The 19,206-nt window shown below is 39.8% G+C and overlaps 1 protein-coding gene and 1 long non-coding RNA gene across 6 annotated transcripts in view; one reads left to right on the top strand and one right to left on the bottom strand.

The window, feature by feature from the left end:
- The window catches only part of LOC111828039, a 24,087-nt gene extending 7,727 nt beyond the window's left edge, over nucleotides 1-16,360 (top strand). Inside the window, exons 2-3 of the long non-coding RNA XR_002831796.1 lie at nucleotides 13,497-13,634; nucleotides 16,232-16,360. This is a non-coding gene — a long non-coding RNA (uncharacterized LOC111828039). The remainder of the gene's footprint in view (nucleotides 1-13,496; nucleotides 13,635-16,231) is intronic.
- Nucleotides 11,896-19,206, bottom strand: part of ZC3H12C (zinc finger CCCH-type containing 12C) — a 68,396-nt gene continuing 61,085 nt past the window's right edge. For 4 of the 5 annotated variants that reach the window (XM_014464844.2, XM_006099312.3, XM_006099311.3 and 1 more), the window contains one exon: nucleotides 11,896-19,109. In XM_014464844.2, the coding sequence (XP_014320330.1) occupies nucleotides 17,716-19,109 (1,394 nt within the window). In that variant the 3' untranslated portion in view covers nucleotides 11,896-17,715. The remainder of the gene's footprint in view (nucleotides 19,110-19,206) is intronic. The other variant, XR_002831795.1, reaches the window with a different exon arrangement.

Here is a 19,206-nt window from a genome sequence, read left to right as displayed (position 1 = left end):
CTCGACCCCCTGCCACCGCCTCTGCCTCGGCCCTCGCAGCCCTGGCTTTGTCCAGAAGGTCGTCAGGAAAAACGTCTGGTCTAATTAGCATATTATGCTTTTATTATTATAGATAGTATTCCATAGATGTACCATGGTTTTTTAATCCACTCATCTGCTGCTGGGCACTTAGGCTGTTTCCAAATCTTAGCTATGGTGAATTGTGCTGCTATGATCATAGGTGAGCACATGTCCTTTCTGATTGGTGTTTCTGATTTCTTGGGATATATTCCTAGAAGTGGGATTACTGGGTTGAATGGGAGTTCCATTTTTAACTTTTTGAGGAAACCCCATACTGTTCTCAACAGTGGCTGCACCAGTCTGCATTCCCAGCAGCAATGCATGAAGGTTCCTTTTTCTCCGCATCCTCACCATCACTTGTCCTTTGTTGATTTGTTGATGATAGCCATTCTGACGGTGTGAGATGGTACCTCATTGTTGTTTTGATTTGCATCTCTCAGATGATTAGTGACTTTGAGCATGTTTTCTTATGTCTCTCAGCCTTCTGTATGTCCTCTTTCGAAAAGTGTCTATTTAGTCCTTTGCCCATTTTTTTGATTGGATTATTTAGCTTCCTTTTGTTAAGTTGTATGAGTTCCCTATAAATTTTGGAGATTAAATCCTTATCGGAGATAACATTGGCAAATATGTTCTCTTATGCAGTGGGCGTTCTTCTTATGTTGATGGTTTCTTTTGCTGTGCAGAAGCTTTTTATTTTGATGTAGTCCCATTTGTTTATTTTCGCCTTGGTTTCCAACCCTCTAAGAGCTGTATCGGTAAAGATATTGCTATAACATATGTCTGATATTTTGCTGCCTGTGGATTCTTCTAAGATTTTTATGGTTTCCCATCTTATGTTTAAGTCCTTTATCCATTTTAAGTTTATTTTTGTGAATGGTGTAAGTTGGTGGTCTAGTTTCATTTTTTGGCATGTATCTGACCAATTTTCCCAACACCATTTATTGAAGAGACTGTCTTGACTCCATTGTATGCTCTTGCCTCCTTTGTCAAATATTAATTGAGCATAATGACTTGGGATGATCTTTTACATTTTTGATTAAATTTATTCCTAAGTGTTATTTTTTATATATATATTCACTTGTAAATTGGATTGTTTTCTTAGTTTCCATTTTCTTTTTTAAAAAATTCTTTATTGTTTAAAGTATTACATATGTTTCCTTTTTCCCCCATTAGACTCTCCCCAGCCATTCCCACCCCCCAGCACATGCCCTCAGCCCCCTACTGTCTGTGTCCATTGGTTTCCGTTTCTGATAGTTCATTATTGGTGTATAAAAATGCAACTGATTTATGGACATTTATTTTGTATCCTGCTACTTTACTGAATTCACTTATCAGTCCTAGTAATTTTTTTGGTGGAATCTTTAGGGTTCTCTATATACAATATCATGTCATATTCAAATAATGACAGTTTTATTTATTTCCAATTTGGATGCCTTTTATTTATTCTTCTTGTCTCATTGCTGTGGCTAGGATTTCCGTTACTATCTCTATATATAAAAGGCTAAGTGACCAACCGTCCATCCATCTGACTACCCAACCATTCAACAGACTGACCGACTGGCCAGTACATATGACGCGCACTGGCAGTTTAAAAATAAATGTTGACTTGCTCATGCACAATACATATAAAGCTCTCACTGGCACCAATCGCATGCATGTTTTGATCTGTCATTGTCGATTGTGAATTTGGTTGTTTTTGTTGACATTCTGAAGCTGAAAGAAAGCGGTGTTCTTGACAGAATATATCTGAAGACCAACAATTGGCACAACTGTCTCCATCTGACACTGGCCTCTCATTTAAATTAATTCAAAGAAAGTTTCCTGTGATGCCAGCATTTGTGATGACTATTAATAAATCACAAGGACAAACTCTAGACCAGCGGTTCTCAACCTGTGGGTCGTGAACCCTTTGGCGATCGAACGATCCTTTCACAGGGGTCGCCTAATACCATCCTGCATATCAGGTATTTACCTTACGATTCATAACAGTAGCAACATTACAGTTATGAAGTAGCAATGAAAATAATGTTATGGTTGGGTCACAACATGAGGAACTGTATTTAAAGGGCCAGAAGGTTGAGAACCACTGCTCTAGACAGAGTAGGAATATTCCGACCTGAACCCATTTTCGGACATGGTCAGTTATATGTTGCTTTCTCTCAGTTTGAAGAGCGTGTGAGATTAAAGTTAAGTTGTAAATACTTCATCACAAGGGAAATTAGTCAAGCACTCTGAAAGTGTTTTTATTCTTAATGTGGTATATAGGGTCCTGGGTTCAATTCCAATCAATAGCACATGCCTTCTGCATGCCCCACACTGGGGATCAAGCCCACAACCTGAGCATGTGCCCTTGATTGGAATTGAACTCGGGACCCTTCAGTCCACAGGCAGACACTCTATCCACTGAGCCAAACCAGGTAGGGCCAATTTTGGGCTTTCTTGTTGTTCTTTTTCTAGTTCATTTATTATAAAGTTAGATTCTTTACTTGAGTTTTTTTTTGTTTCTTGAGGTAGTCCTGTAATGCTATGAATTTCTCTCTTAGGTCTGCTTTAACTGTGTCCCATTGATTTGGGGGTTGCTGTATTCTCATTTTTATTTGTTTCAAGGTATCTTGTGATTTCTTCCTTGATCTCATTGTTAACACATTCATTGTTTAGTGACATGTTATTTAGCCTCTGTGTCTTTGTGTGTTGTTCAGTTTTTTCCTTGTGATTGATTTATAGTTTCATATCTTTGTGGTCAAAGGAGATGCATGATATGATTTCCTTCTTCTTAAGTTTACTAAGATGTGTTTTATGTCCTAACATCTAGTCTCTCCTAGAAATGTTCCATGGGCACTTGAGAGAATGTATATTCTGCTGCTTTGGTGTAAAATGCTCTGAAGATATCAATTAAATCCATCTGTTCTAGTGTGACATTTAGGCTGCTGTTTCCTTGTTGGTGTCCTGTCTGGAAAATCTACCTGTTGATGTCAATGGGGCATTAAAAATCACCTACTATGAATGTGTAACTGTCAATCTCTACCTTTATGTTCATCAAGATTTGCTTTACATAGTTAGGTACTCCTATGTTGGGTGCAAAAATGTTTAGAAGGGTTATACCCTCTTGTTGGGTTGCTCCCTTTATCATTATGTAGTGTCCTTCATTGTCTTTTTTTATAGCCTTTGTTTTAAAGGTCTATTTCATCTGATATTAGCATTGCTACCTCAATTTTTTTCCCCTTTCCATTAGCATGAAATATATTTTTCCAGCCCTTTACTTTTAGTCTGTATGTGTCTTTTGTTCTGAGGTGGGTCTCTTGTAGTCAGCATATGTATGGGTCTTGTTTTCTTATCCCTTCAGTTATCCTATAACTTTTGATTGGGCATTTAAGTCATTTACATTTAAAGTAATTATTGATAGGTAATATATATTTATTGCTATTTTAATCTTTTAACTATGTTTCTCTGATTTTTTTTCCTCTTCCTCCTCCTCCTCCTCCTCCTCCTCCTCCTCCTCCTCCTCCTCCTCCTCCTCCTCCTCCTCCTCCTCCTCCTCCTCCTTCTCCTTCTTCTTCTTCGTCTTTGTCTTCAAGATGACCCTTTAACATTTATTATAATACTGGTTTGATGATAAAAAACTCCTTTCACTTTTTTTTTTGTCTGGGAAGCTCTTTATCTCTCCTCAATTTTAAATGATAGCCTTTCTGGGTAAAATAGTCTTGGTTGTAGATCCTTGGTTTTCATCATTTTTAATATTTCATGCCAATTCATTCTGGCTGAAAATGGTTTTGTTGAGAAATCAGCTGACAGTCTTATGAGAGCTCCCTTGTCGGTAACTAATATTAACCTTTGGCAATTTAATTATGATGAGTCTTGGTATAGGCCTATTTGGCTTCATCTTGTTTGGAACTCTTTGCACTTCCTGGACATATATATATATATATATATATATATATATATATATATATATATATATATTTTTACCTGGTTAGGGAAGTTTTCAATCATTGTTTCTTCAACTAAGTTTTTTTATTCCTTGCTCTCTTTCTTCTCCTTTCTCCTTCTGGTATCCTGGTGATATAGATGTTGTTATGCTTCATGTTGTTCCAATGCCCTTAAACTATCCTTATTTTTAAATATTCTTTTTTTCTGCTCTTCTTGGGTGTTTTCTGTTACCTTGTCTTCCAAATCACTGATTTGATTCTTCATTCAACCTACTGTTTATTCCTTCCAATGTATTCTTCATTTCAAATTTTCATTTCTGTTTTTTTTTAATGATTTCTATGTCTTTTTTTTTATGCTTTTGTAGTTCTAAGTTCCTTGAGCATCCTGATAATGATTTTTTAAACTCTGTATTTGATAAATTGCTTGCCTCTATTTCTTTAGTTTTTTTTTGGAGATTTCTCTTGTTCTTTCATTTGAGGAATGTTGCTTAGTCTTCCCATTTGGGCTGCCTCTTTGTGTTTGTGTCTATGTATCAAGTCTGCTATGACTCCCGGTATTGGTAGGGTGGCCTTATGTAGTAGGTGTTGTGTGGGACCAAGTGGCACAGTCTTCTTGATCACTTGAGCTGGGTGCTCCAGGAATGTCCTTTGTGTAGGTTATGTGGATTCTCCTTTTGTAATTGAGTCTTCACTGCTATTGCCCATTTGTGTGTGGAGTCGATCTTTAGGCTGGTTTACTGTGAGGCTCAAATTTGCCTAAGCACAGTCTGGTGGCTGCCAAGATGTCCCTTTGGATATGCCACTTGTGACACTGATTGGATCCTGCTCTGATGTTGTCTGAAGCTGGCCACTGGTTATGTTGGTTTGGGCAGGACTCTGCTGTAGGCCAATGTTGGAGTTGTCTGTGACTGGTTCTGGGCAACCTGTTTGGAGCTAAAAAAAGATCAACAGTTTCTGGCTTCCTCTGCTAGACCTGGGTGTGTGAAGAAAGGATTAAGCTGCTCACCAAGGCTTGCTTTACCAGCACGAGGCCTGGGGGCAGATCAGTAATAGTTCCAAGGCACTCCGAGATCCAACTCTGCCTGCCTGTGCTTGCCAGTTGCCTGTTAGGCTCAGTCACTGAAAGAGCCTCTGGCAGTACTCGGGTGGCATGTGGTAGGTTCTCAGAGAGTCACCAGGTAGGGGCAAATGTTGTTCACCAGATTGATACAGGTTCAAACCTGGGGCTAGTTGCTGAAGCCACTGAGCAAATGTCCCAGGGTATACCAAGTCTCGCTGCCACCCTCTGGGTTCTTGTACACCTTTGTGGTGGGGTTGGGGAGTCTCAGGGAGTCATCAGGGTGAGGCCTGCAGAGTTTATCACTGCGAAGGCCAAGATTTGGCTGTGAAGGGAGGGCTCTGAACTGCTCAGGTGCGCGTGGGAAAAATAGCCACTGCCCTATCGTCACACCACTCAGTCTATCCCAGATTCTGCCCAGGCCTTGGTAATGTGGAGCCACCAGGAGTTGGGAAGGTGGGGCTGCTGGGAGTCTGAAAAGTAAGGCTAGCAGATCTCTCCTGAGGGGGAGGCACTAGTCAGTTTTATGCAAAGTGAGAATGGCCCCCACCCCAAAGCCACACAATTTAGTCACTGATACCCCCTGAGTCTGCCCAGACCTTTACATGACAGGCCAGGCTGCTGACTCCTCAGCAGGGCACAAGCTTTGCAGGGTGGGGCTATTGCATTCCCCCAGGCTGAGGCTGCATGGAGGGGAGTGTTCCACCCAAGAGAGTTGGCATCTGCCATGTGGGAAAGTGACTTAGCACAGGCATCATGGTGGCTGTCCCTTCAGCTGAGCCACAAACCCCAGTCTCTTCACAGGATTCTGGTCCACTTCACCCTCCCTTTGCTGGAGCCCAGGGTGAGTGGCTGTGAATGGGATTTTGTGTTGGTCGTTTAAGATGACACTTGCATCTCGAGTAGACTCTAGTCTCTCCCTGGCGGACAGGGTCTCTGCTTATTTTCACAGCCCAGTGTTATGTGGGTGCCTCTTCTCAGCTCTGGTGTTGTGGCTGGGGAGACGGGTTTGGGGTTGAGACCTCATGCTTCTCAGGGGGAACCTTTGAAGCTAACATATCCCTCTGGAATCTCAACCACTGACTGTGGCAGTGGGCCAGCCCTTTTCACATCTCTGCTCTTCCTACTGGTCTCAGTGTGTTTTTCCCCCCTATAAATCCTTAGTTATAAGACTTAAGCTAATCTTCAGGTGGTTATTCAGGGTGATTGTTTTATATTTTATATTTTAGTTGTAATTCCATTTTGGTCCTGGGAGGTGAGTATAACATCCACCTACTCTGCTGCCATCTAGGATCTTCGCTCTTTTTTCTTGATGAGTCTGGCTATAGGTTTATCTATTTTGTTTTTCTTTTCAAAAAACCAGCTTAGTTTTGTTCATCTTTTCTATTGTTTTTTTTTTCCATCTGTATTTCATTTGTTTCTGCTCTGACCTTTATTATTTCCCTCCTTCTACTTGCTTTGGCCTGTTTCTTTTTCTAGTTCCTTTAGGTGTAAAGTTAATTATTTGTTTGAGATTCTTCTTATTTCTTGATGTAGGCATTTATCACTATAAATTTCTCTCTTAGAACTGCTTTTGCTGTGTTTCAGTGATTTGGTATTGAGTTTTCATTTTCATTTGTCTCAAGATATTTCTAAATTTCCTCCTTGATTTCTTCATTAACCCACTGATTATTTAGTAGCATGTGTTTAGTCACTATGTGTTTTTTTCACGTTTTCTTATAATTGATATCTAGTTCTATACCATTGTGATCACAGAAAATATTTTATATTGTTTCAGTCTTCTTAAATTTAGAGACTTGTTTTGTGTCCTAACATGTGGTCTATCCTGGAAAATGTTCCATATGCACTTGAAAAGAAAGCATATTCTGCTATTTTAGGGTGGAATGTTCTGTAAATATCTATTAAGTTCATCTTATCTAATGTGTTGTCACTGTTTCCTTGTTGAAATTTTATCTGGATGATCTATCCATAGTTTTAAGTGGGGTGTTAAAGTTTCTTACTATTGTTGTAATATTATTTCTCCCTTTACGTCAGTTAATATTTGCTTTATGTATTAGGTGTCCCAACATTAGGGGCTTAGATGTTTACAAGTGTTATCCTCTTGTTAGGTTGATCTTTTTATCATTATGTAATGGCATTCTTTGTTTCTTCTTAGTCTTCATTTTAAAGTCCATTTAGTCTGATGTATTTTTATTCAAGCTTTATTTTCATTTCCATTTGTATGCAACATCCTTTTCATCTCTTTACTTTCAGTCTCTGTGTATCTTTCAATCTAAAGTAGTCTCCTATAGGCAGCATTAGCATGGGTCCTGTTTTCTTATTCATTCAGCCATTCTATGCTTTTAAAAATATATATATATTTATTGATTTCAGAGAGAGGAAGGGAGAGAAAGAGAAACATCAATGATGAGAGAGAATCATTGATTGGCTGCCTTCTGTATGCCCCCTACTGGTGATTGAGCCTGCAGTGTGGGCAGGTGCCCTGACTGGGAATTGAACCCTGAACTCCTGATTCATGGGTTGAAACTCAATCATTGAGCCACATCAATCAGGTCATCCTAAATCAGTGGTCCTCAACCTTCCTAATGCCGCGACCCTTTAATACAGTTCCTCATGTTGTGGTGACCCCCAACCATAAAATTATTTTCGTTGCTACTTCATAACTGCAATTTTGCTACTGTTATGAATCATAATGTAAATATCTGATATGCAGGATGTATTTTCATTGTTACAAATTGAACATAATTAAAGCATAGTGATTAATCACAAAAACAATATGTAATTATATATGTGTTTTCTGATGGTCTTAGGCGACCCCTGTGAAAGGGTCATTCGACCCCCAAAGGGTTGCGACCCACAGGTTGAAAACCGCTGTGCTAAATGATGCAGCATTTAGTCCATTTACCTTTAAAATAATTATTGATAGGTATGTATTTATTTCCATTTTAGCATTTTCCAGTTGTTTTTGTAGTTCTTCTTTGTCCCTTTCTTCTTCTCTTGCTCTTTTCTTGCACATTGATGACTTTTTATAGTGATTTGTTTGGTTAGGTTCCTTTGTAAAATTTGTTGGGCATCTATTTTTGGATACTATGGGATTAATTATTAACAAGCTATGTTTACAGTGGTCTATTTTAATGGTCACTTCAGTTTGAACACATTCTAAAAGCACTACATTTTTTACTCAACCCATTTATGTTTTTAACATTTTACATCTTTCATGTGTGTGTGTGTGTGTACATATGTGTATTCCTTAATTCATTACTGTAGTTACACGTGCCTTTACTACTTTTGTCTAACTTTCATACTAACTTTATAATTGGTTGATCCACTATATTTATAAAATGATTGCCTTTATCAGTGAGATTTTATTTATTTAATTTATGTTAATTCTCACCTGAGGATATTTTTTTCATTGATTTTTAGAGAGAGTGGGAGGGGGAGAGACAGAGAGAGAGAAACATTGGTAGGAGAGAGACACATCGATTGGTTGCCTCTTGCACACATCCTGACGGGGGCTGGAGATAGAGCCTGCACCAAGGTACAATGCCCTTGACCAGAATTGACCCCATGACCCTTCAGTCCATGGGCCTATACTCTAACCACTGAGCAAAACTGGCTAGGGCTATTTTCTTATTTCTAGTTTTGGCCTTTTCTTTTCAATTTAAAGAGGCTCTTTAACATTTTTTGCAATGCCAGTTTTGTGGTGATGAATTTTAGATATTGTCTGGGATACTTTTTCTCGCTCCTTCAATTCTGAATGATTATCTTACTGGGTAGAGTCTTCTTGGTGGTAAACTTTCATCAGTTTGAATAGACTGTACCATTCCCTCCTGGCTTGCAAAATTTCTGCTGAAAAATCAGTTTATAGTCTTATGGGGAAAAATCTATGTATGTCACTATTTTTCTCTTGCTGCATTTAAGATTTTCTGTTTATCTTTAACTTTTGGCATTATTATGTGTCTTGGTGTGGGACTTATCTTTTTGGGGAGTCTGTGCTTCCTGGACTTGGATGTCTATTTCCTTCACTTGTTAGGAAAGTTTTTAGAGATTTTCTTCAAATATGTTTACTGTCTTTTTCTCTCTCTCTCTTCTCCTTCTGGGACCCTGATGTTAGTATGCTTGATGTTGTCCCAGAGGTCCCTTAAATTATCTTCATTTGCTTTGATTCTTTTCCTTTTGCTCTTCCAGTGGGGTGACTTCCACCACCTTGTCTTCCAGCTTGCTGACTCATTCTTCTACGTGATCTAATTGGCTATTTATTGCCTCTAATGTATTTTCATTTTAATTATTGTATTTTTATTTTAATTATTGTATTTTTCAGTTTTGACAGGTTCTTTATATTTTCTATCTCTTTGTCATTGAGTTTATCTTTCACGAGTTCATTGAGCATCTTCATAACCATTGTTTTGAACTCTTTATCTGGTAGATTGCTTATTTCTTTTTCTGGAGTTTTGTTCTGTTCTTTTGTTTGCAGCACATTTGTCTCTTCGTTTTGGCTATCTCTCTGCGTCTTTCTATGAATTAAGTGAAACAGCAACCTGTGCTGGCAGGGTGGCCAGGGCTGTAGTTATATCAGGCTTGGGCCAAAGGGAATCCCAGGAATAGCCCTGGCTGAGGCAGGAGCTATAGCTGACGTAAGCATGGGCTGTGGAAAGTCCTAGGTGCAAGGCACCCTGGGACCCAGTTTTACCTGGAGCATGTGTGAGCCCTGGTGAGTCCCAAGGGCAAGCTGTGCTGGGAAAGCCCTGGCAGGCCCGTTGGAGTTGAAACTGGAGTGAGCTCAGACCATGGAAGTCCCGGAGGCAAGCTGTGCTAAACCCTGGTGCTGTAGCTGAAGCGGGAGTGGTCTGTAAGGCGTCCCTGGAACTCGCTGCACTGGGTGGGAGCTGTGCTAGGGTGGGCGTGTGGGGAGTTCAGAGGTAAGGGCACTGGAGCCACCTTGGTGGCCTGGATGAAAGCTGTAGCTGGAGCAGGCGAAGGAGAGACCCAAGGGTAAGCTGTACCACAGCCCAGCACTGTGGCTGGAGAGGCTATGGGGGATCCCGGGGGTGAGCCTCAGGTGTGCTGGGATGGTGAGGGCACGTGGATAGCGCTGCTGCCTGTGTGGCCAAAGGGGGGAAGGGAAGCACAACACGCAGTGCCCTCACCTGACACTGGGGAGTTCCTGCAGCTCCCCTCCTGTGTGGCGCATGCTCTAGGGTTAGTAAATGGATTTATTTCTGGAATCGCTCCGCTTTAGACCAGTCTTTTCATGGTGCCCCAGGACGGGCGAGTCTGTGTGTGGGCCCCTCAGGGCTACCTCCCTGCTGCATGTTGGTGCACTGGGGGTGGGGTGTTATCTCTCCGTTCCTGAGGTCCCTCTTACTTGCTTTGTAGAAGTTGTTGTTAGCCCTCAGTTCAAGATCTCTTTAAACGTTAAAATGTCACTCTAAATGAGCCTCACGATGGAACGTATTACATTACAGGGTTGCTAGAATTAAAATTCGTCCACAACGAAACTGTATAGACAGGAAGGCTCTAATAAGAACACCTCAAAATGACTGTGTATTTAAATGCCTAGCATTCACATAACCGCTGTCCTGTATTGCACACACACTAAGGACCTGCCTGTTGAAAGGGTTTACTTACCCGTTCTTAGCACACTAGGTGATAGGCAGTTGCTCCCTGCAGTTAGTGACCTACCCTCTACCTGTGGGGTATATGCAGTGGGATGCAGCCTCCACAGGCTGATGGTTGCACATAGGGAGGAATGCATTTTTAGAAAGTTAGTTTAAAAACCTTAAAACGATTAAAGTGTTGATTTAAAAAAGTCCTTTACGCCTTTATAAACACCTAATGAATATCATTAACTCTAAAACAGTATTTGAGGCACAAATATTAGTAAGTACATATGTTTAATGAGGTGCAACTCTAGGTATTTTGTTTTGAATACATTCAATAAGTTCACCATTATAGTTGCTTTTACAACTCTCACTTTCCAAACATGACTTGATTCATCAATATATACGAGTCCTTTCTCTTTAGACAAAGCCACTAGGTGGGGCAGGGAGTGGAGTGTAGGGGGATAAACTACTAACTCTAGGCCACACTGTAGCCTAAACGAACATTCCCTTAGCGTCTCAGCTCCGTCTCTCCCACCTAACACTGGCTTTGGATATCCTGAGTTCTCTGCCAACTGTAACTGAACATCAAATCAAACCTGCTCAGGAGCTGAAATAAATTACCTAAATCCATAAGATTCCCGGTAAACAGCTGAAGAGAAGTGGAAAAAAAAAAAGAGAAATACCTAACAATGGCAAAAAGCAATTTTAGGAAAAAAATAAGAAAAGCAAAAGTCTGCAAAACAATGAAGTGGGAAAAATCTGCTACTTGAAATAAAATAGTTTCCTATATACTGACACAGAGTTTGAATATGTGAGGCCATCAAGAGCAATAGACCATTTTGTAATTGTGACGATATTTGAAATAGAATATTTGCAATTCATAAAGGGAAACGAGCCTACTCAGGGCAGGCATTAGTAAGGCACTAAGCTTCACTCATGCAAGGGATGCAGAAAACTAGAAAGATCGATACAATAAAGACCCCCAGGTCACAGGAGGCAACACAGGAACCTCAAGGTGAAGAGAGAAACAGCTTCGGCTACTCACGGACAGATCTGAGCCTTTAATCCCGTTTCATAGGAACTAGCGTGGCTCTAACTCACTGATACTGAACATGGGCTTCTCTGCAGAGACTCATGTTAGTAATCACTGGCTGCCGGTGGGTGGGGCCAGGGAAGGGTGCCTTTATGCACACAGCACCTGTGCTGCTGCATGAGGTCCATTTCTTCACGAAACAAAAACAAACCACCATAAGAAAAATGAATTTTTTAATTATTTTTTCTCAGAGGCAGAATCACATAGCCGTTTTGATACGATTTCCAGTAGGTCTAAAATACTGCTTTTTGGAGTTGTAAAAATTCCATTACAGAAACACACAGAACAGACACAGGATAAACAGAAATCACATCAGTTGATCAAATGGTTGTTCTAAGGATGTTCTCTGCCTTATTTTCCTATAAGAAAAGTTTGAAGGATCCGATCGGAAACTGCTGTCCGCATACAACTAGGCTTTGGAAAAGGAAAGACCAAATCAGTCACCTGGCTCACTTGCAATGCTGTGTGCACATCTGCAGAAGTCTGCATGTTTGTGGGTGTTCTGTATCAGCTGGGAAATTTATAATTTTAAGGAAATCTAAAACATATTCTTTACAAAAACAAACCACTGCTCCAATGTCCTTTTCCCTTGAGACACAGGTGGCGTTAGGAACGGGTTCAAAAGCTTTCATGTACAACCATTTGTTATTCATCTGAGATATCTGGACGGAAAATCGGCAAATTGGGTCCATGGTTTAGAAAGTGAAACGTTACAAATGTTATAAACAATTAAAATATGCGCAGACATCTTCTTAACTGCTAATGGTCAAAACTTTACGCTGTTTTTAAATCTGAAAGACTCAGGACTTTGGGGAAAAGCCACTCCTAACATACAACAGTATTACTGTAATGGAAGTAAAAAGCAGGTTAATAGACGCAGTAAAGTAAAAATATGAAGTAACCAGTTACTGTTAAAAGCTTGAGTTGTGTTCCAATTTTATAAGAAAGTATGACTAAGTGGATTGCAATGTTCAAGACTGACGGAAATGATGTTGCTGATGTAACAATTTATAGAACACTGAATGAACATGCTCTGCAGGGTGTGCGCCCAACGAATTTAAAATTACACATGATCATGTCAAGAATAGCATTCACCAAGGGCTGTCCCAAGGCATCTTTAAAAAAATCTACACCAAAGGTTTGGACAGCGAAAGCAGCGATACACTCTGTTTCTTATAGAGACACCAATACAGTAAATGCATTCACTTTTTAGCTACCATTATACTAGTCACAATTTGTAACCTCACAGAATATAGTATATGAAATTACAATATATTTATCTTCTTTAAAACCATTTTTAAAGAAGGGCTTATCTATCCATTTTTAGAAGTCAAAAACCAGCAGAAAAATGTAACTGATAGATGCAGTCTTTAAAATATTTTGTGGTTAATTATATGCTAATTTTCAAAATACAACAGAATTTTTGGTCCATGAGGCCCTTAAGAAACAAAAGGTAGGTGAGGGAGTCCCATTTATCAATAGAAATATAAAGTTCATGAAAAAATTTCAATACTTATTAAAATATCTTTTTACAGAATGCTTTTTTTTGGTGGTTAAACATAAGAAATCTCACTAATAAATAATGGGTACGAGCTGATAGGACCCATAAATGAATTAAGATGCTTTAATATGACTGTGTCACATTCTTCTTTTGAAGGCCATTAATAAATGATTTTCTTTCTATGTCAACTGAAATACAATTATTTCTTAACATATATCAGGATTTAATGCTTAACATGTCTGTTTTCTCCCGGTAGGGCAGAGATCAGCAAACTGTGGCCCACAGGTCAAATCTGAATGACTGCGTGTTCCTGTAAATTAAGTTTTCTTTGCACACAGCCACACTGACTCACTTATATATTGTTTGTGGCTAATTTCATGCTGTAGGGGCAGAGGTAAGTAGTTTATAGAGACCATATCATTCATTCTCAAAGCCTGAATTATTTACTATCCAATCCTTGATAGAAAAAATTTGTCAATCTTTGTCTAGGGGGTTTCCCAGACTAATCTAAATTAATGCATGTTCCTCTACTTCCACACCCGTTCTCTATTCTAGTACATGTATGAAGTTCATGTACTTTATACTTAATTGTATTTGTTGGTATATACCTAGGAAGCCAACATCCTAGCCGGGCTCCCATATTTAATGTATTTCGAACATAAGCACTCCCTATGGCTATGACCTGTTTGACTTCCGGTCACTCTGGAATGCTTTGGGAGTTGGATAATAAAATGGGTGGGCCATACACTAACAGAATGGCCAGAAAACTGTGCATCTTATTTCATCATGAAGAAGGAAGTTGGATAGCAAAAAGAATAACCCAAATCAAATATACCTTAGGGCAAATGCCATTCAACCAGGAAACACAGCTCGATAGTTTTACACACACACACACACACACACACACACACACACACACACACACACACACAGCCACCCTCCCACCTACCACAAACTGACAGCTAAACATAAAGTATATTTGTTTTATAAATATATTACTGTCTATATACATATAGATACATCCATAAAAGGCATGTTAAATAATTATCTGTATAATCAATACTACTTTAAAGTTTTTCTTGCGTGTGTTTTAAAGTTACACACTCTATTAAAATTATCAAAATAAGTCTTTAAAAATACCAGAAATAAAGCCAGTGAAGAGTCACTTTCCATTCAAGTGTTTCCAAATCTCATCATTGGTCACCTGGACTCCAGACTTGGGCATGCACAGATCAAGGAAACACAGTTCAACTAAGGAAAAGTCAGCCATCAAAATTCTAACACCCTCCCATTGTTAATACTTCATAACAAGTATGTATATACATAAACATTCTTTTTAGTTATATTACATATGCTTATAAATGAATTCTCATGAAAACACAAAATTCTAGTTTCTACCAGCATCAAATATTTTATACTGGTTTGCATTTCTTTCCAATATTTAGGTCAATGACAAACTCTATAGGGATACAGAGGCCATAAAAGCAGCCTGAAAACTTACCTATCACATGCGAGAAAGGAGGAAATACGAAGGGCCAGTTCTTGGCCAGTTGGGGACTATTCCCTTTGTGCTAAGACACAGAAACAATGAACTGGCTAATTGCTGTGTAAAGTACAGTCAACTCTCAGAAAATTCCAACCGGAATCCTTTCTCCTGGCAGCTTCACTACTTACTAACCACCGCTCTTATTTATTAGCGAGTCTGGTAAAAGATAGGATTAAGGTAAAAGTTTTGGCTAAATTAAAGGTTTGGATTCAGCTATGGGTTTATTTTAATGGTGGATCCTTTTACATATTGCTTTAGATAATTAAGAATTGGATGTATCTAAAGTCTGCCAAATACCTGATTTTTAAGCTCTGGAAGCAACACTGGTGCTTCAATAAAAGGGGGAGGAGAGGGGCGGCAAATTGTCCTCTCGTCATAAGAAAATGGCTGTATCTTCACTTACAATTACACTGAAGGGTTTCAATGTGGGCAGCTAAGAGCTCTCCACTCAGGACAGGAGTGGCAAGCCCCCCATTCCCCACAGTCTAAAATCCATGAAGCAACGACAGATTGTTAGCTAAAAACATTTAGAAGGTACAATTAAAGGTGTGATATACATTTCACCTAAAATCTCACTTAAATAAATTTAGTAATGTTGGCCAGAATCTCCAAACAATTAAGATATTAAAGTTAAGAAAATGGAAGCAAAAACTACATGTACATTTTAAAAGTGATTTCACACTAAAAATAAGAAAAAGACTTGGAATATGAGTGAAATAAAAGGTACCATGCATTTGTAACCCTATTTTTGGCACTGGTTTCGCCTCTACATTTAAGCTTGTCCTACAGAGAGTGACCCACGAAACAAGGAGAACAGGTTCACAGGCGAGGGGGGCGCTCAGGCAGACACCCCCGGAATGGTGTGTGGCTTCCTCCGCATTCTTTCTAGTTACAGACGAGAGCCACACTTGCTTCAACAACAACAGCAACAACTGTGTAGAACACCACTTTCCTGAATTAAGTTTGCTGAACACGGTTCAGATTATTGGATATGTCAATATGCACAATGCCTTTTAGAAGCATTTACTGTATACCCAAACCCTACTTCATGCAACACACAGTGTCACACAAGTAGTGAAAATGTTATCCTAGTCAAAGGTGCTTGGACATTATTTTCAGGCAGCATTTTACCTTTATTTTAAGTTCACACTAGATGTTTTTAGGAGAAAGAAAATGCCAATAAATTTATTTAATATACTTTAATATATTATATAAAACTAGGACAGACACTTTTATTTACCTAAATTGTTACTTTAATTTTCTACCCTATTCTAGACCTCAATTTTACTTATAAAAATTTGTATTTAAATAAGGGATAAAATGTTGCCCAAAAGTCTAATCATGTTACACTTTTGTGTTTTAACTAGATCTACAAATCAAAAAGTTCTTATAGTTAAAAAGATACAATTTGTATCAACAGTAAAAGGTACTTTCTGGTTTTTCAGGGCTTTACTTCAAACTGTAGCATGTGGAGTAATCAGAATACCCAGGGCATTTCGGCAGACTGAGGAAACAGATCGGAACGAGTCATCACACTACGTAAAATTCAAAAACTGGAGGCAACAGGGAAGTCATGCCAATCACACAACTGTCTGCCACTGATCGCAGTATCTACCTTCTAACCGATGAAAATGAATTAGCATCTAGCAAAACCCATGACTTTGAAACCAGAAATATCCCTTACTAATACTAAAACAGACTTTAGTCTGTATCTAAAACTACACTATTTGTGGCAAGAATCTGGCCTTAATAATATAATAGGCCCCCCCCCCCCATAAAACAACCTTCAGGAAAATGGAAAATATACAGTATCTTACAAAAATGTTAAGTTACCATTTACAACTCCTCCATCACCATTTCCATAGTGCAGTATCAATAAGTGTTGCATATTCTCAACACATAAAACCACCTCAGGCCAGCCTTGATAAACAGCAGGAAAGCTAGAGAGTATATTAAATATAAAAGTTGCATTGAGAATAATTAGATTCATTAAAAACAGGCAAGTACTGCGAAAGGGTTACTTTATCCAGTTTTGTTGTGCCCCCAAACAAAAAGACAAACACATTAAAAATACAGGTCAATGGAAATCTAGGAATTCAATTCCATTTCTACTATCTAGAAGCACATCATAGCTGGATTGCAAAGCTCGAAACTGTAACAGTTACGGCTTTTGCCTTATTCATAAAATAAAAATGGAAACATTTTTTTCCCATTGATTGCATCTGCTTTCCTTCAAATCTGCCATATTAAATTAACTAATTACGTAACAGACAAAAAAATCTGAACAAAAATAAAACAATAAAAAGTGCCATATTGTAAGTCATTCTAGTATATACTGTTACCCATTTCAACATAAACTGGTAACTTACATTTGTTTAAAATATAGTCAGTGCTGTAGTATATCTTTGTTTCTATAAATAATGATTATAGCACAAAGAAGCCCACTTTCCCCAAATAAAAATAACTTAAAAAGCTGTAAAAGACTCAATTAAGCTTGGCTTGAAAAAATAGTTTGCTAGGTCTAGTCAAATGTTCAACATTCTGAAGGTATTGTAATTGCTTGCAATTGATAGAGAAACACCAAGTTAATAAAACATGAAATAAGGATAAAAAGTGCTGCATATAAACCCCTGATGCACCAAAGATTAATATCAAAGATCACATCTAATAAATCAAACTGGAAAAATTTCCAGCCAAGGATATAGCTTTAAAAAGGAAATGTTAAAAAAACGTTTGAATGTAAAGCAATCCCGTGATACTTCCACTATGTGGGGCTATACATACAGGTTCCATGATACAGTATTTCACATAAATGGATACTATATAACCTCCTTGCTGAGAAGGAGATCACACGTGCTATTGTAGCAAACCTCCCTCAGCATTTGAGCTGAACAAAAAACTACTAAACACCACAAAGATGCATCATCTTTCAATAGCCCAGCTGCGATTTCTCCACTAAAATGGCTGCGGCTAGCTGCTGGGCGTCTGTCACGTGAGGGTTCCTTTTCATGACAATTCTCACAAGGTCAGGTGGGAAGATGTTGCACAAGTTGATGTAAATCTTCTCTCGGTTGTCCGGGTACCTCGGGGGATCCTGTGGCAGCCCGCAGTACGGTATCCGCCAGGGGGGCTCCTGCTGCTCAGGGAGGCTCTGGAAGGTGAACTGCTCATAGCACGGCTGTGTGGAGCTGTCAGGCAAGGAGTAGGTCTGCCGATAGCCGTACGCGTCAATCCCGTACCCCTGCCTGTCCCAGCTCCCCAGCCCCTCCTGGCGGGAGTAAGGCTTTCTCTGTCTTGAAGGAGAACTGTCATACAGCCGAGAGTCAGAAATGCTGTCTAGTCTCGTGGCCACTAAGGACCGCCCCAGGTGTGGTGCCTTGTGTGCTGAACTTGGAGGAGAGGGGTACTCGCCAGGACAACTGGACCGGGCTCCCACAGCTGGATGCTGCAGGTGCATAGCCAGATGGGGAAGAGGAGGCTTGTGATGGTACTTTGGTTCTTCGTGACTGTAACTTTGCACTCTGGTTAAGGGGTCGTGGAAATTCTGCAGGAAGGGTTGGGAATTAAGGCGGCTGTGAGGGTACATATGCTGACACTTTAAATTCTCTTCGAGCTGTGGGTCGGGAGAACTGACGTAGGACCGGTCGTTGTAGCCCACGTACGAGTCACTGCTCCCACAGCTCATGCTCCCGTCACTGCTGCAGTCAGAGGCTACAGAGCTGATCCTATAATCTGTGTCCAAGGAAAAACGCCTTTCAGGACTTCGTGGGCCTGAGATACTCAGATTTGAATATGCATTCAACATGGAATAATACCCAATGTCAACAGGGGAGTCACATTTGGGGTACTGTTCGTAAGGCATTGGCGTTCCATGATTTTTGGTTGTCATCATTATTGGAGGATATTGTCCCTGTGGTCTTTGATCCTGAGGTGGGAAATGAACTCCAGATGGAAGGCCATTGCTTAAAGATGTAGTGCTTTGGGGTTTTGCAGTAGAAGTAGCCGGTATACTCACTAAGGAGGGTACAGACCTGGTTTCCAATTTATTTTTGGTGGGAAGCTTTTCCTCTAGGTCTGGGTAGGCCTGAGTCCTGATGCTGGGGTCCGACTGCCTCTTTGGGGCGCCTCGCTTGCCGTCAGCAGAGCTGTCAGCCTTGGTGCTGCAGGGGACGCTGTTGCTTTTCACCAGTCCTCCTTCGTTTGCAGTCTTGGCAGCCGTGTTTCTTGACATGGCACGAAGTTCATCGGCCACCGACCGCTGGGGCTGACTGCCCCTTTCCGGGTGATAATATTTGCACTTGTGCCCATAGGTGCACTTCTTTCCTGCAAAGAGGAAGATTAATTAGGGAAGGAGCACGCCCCAGGTCCCCAGCACTCAGCCCGGCACGACAACTCGGACTAATGAAAGAAACAAAGGCAG

This window comes from Myotis lucifugus, unplaced genomic scaffold, assembly GCF_000147115.1.
Source record: "Myotis lucifugus unplaced genomic scaffold, Myoluc2.0 scaffold_270, whole genome shotgun sequence".
In the NCBI taxonomy this organism is placed as follows: Eukaryota; Metazoa; Chordata; class Mammalia; order Chiroptera; family Vespertilionidae; genus Myotis; species Myotis lucifugus.
Note: the sequence above shows the minus strand (reverse complement) of the source record. Positions and strands in the feature narration are given on the sequence as shown.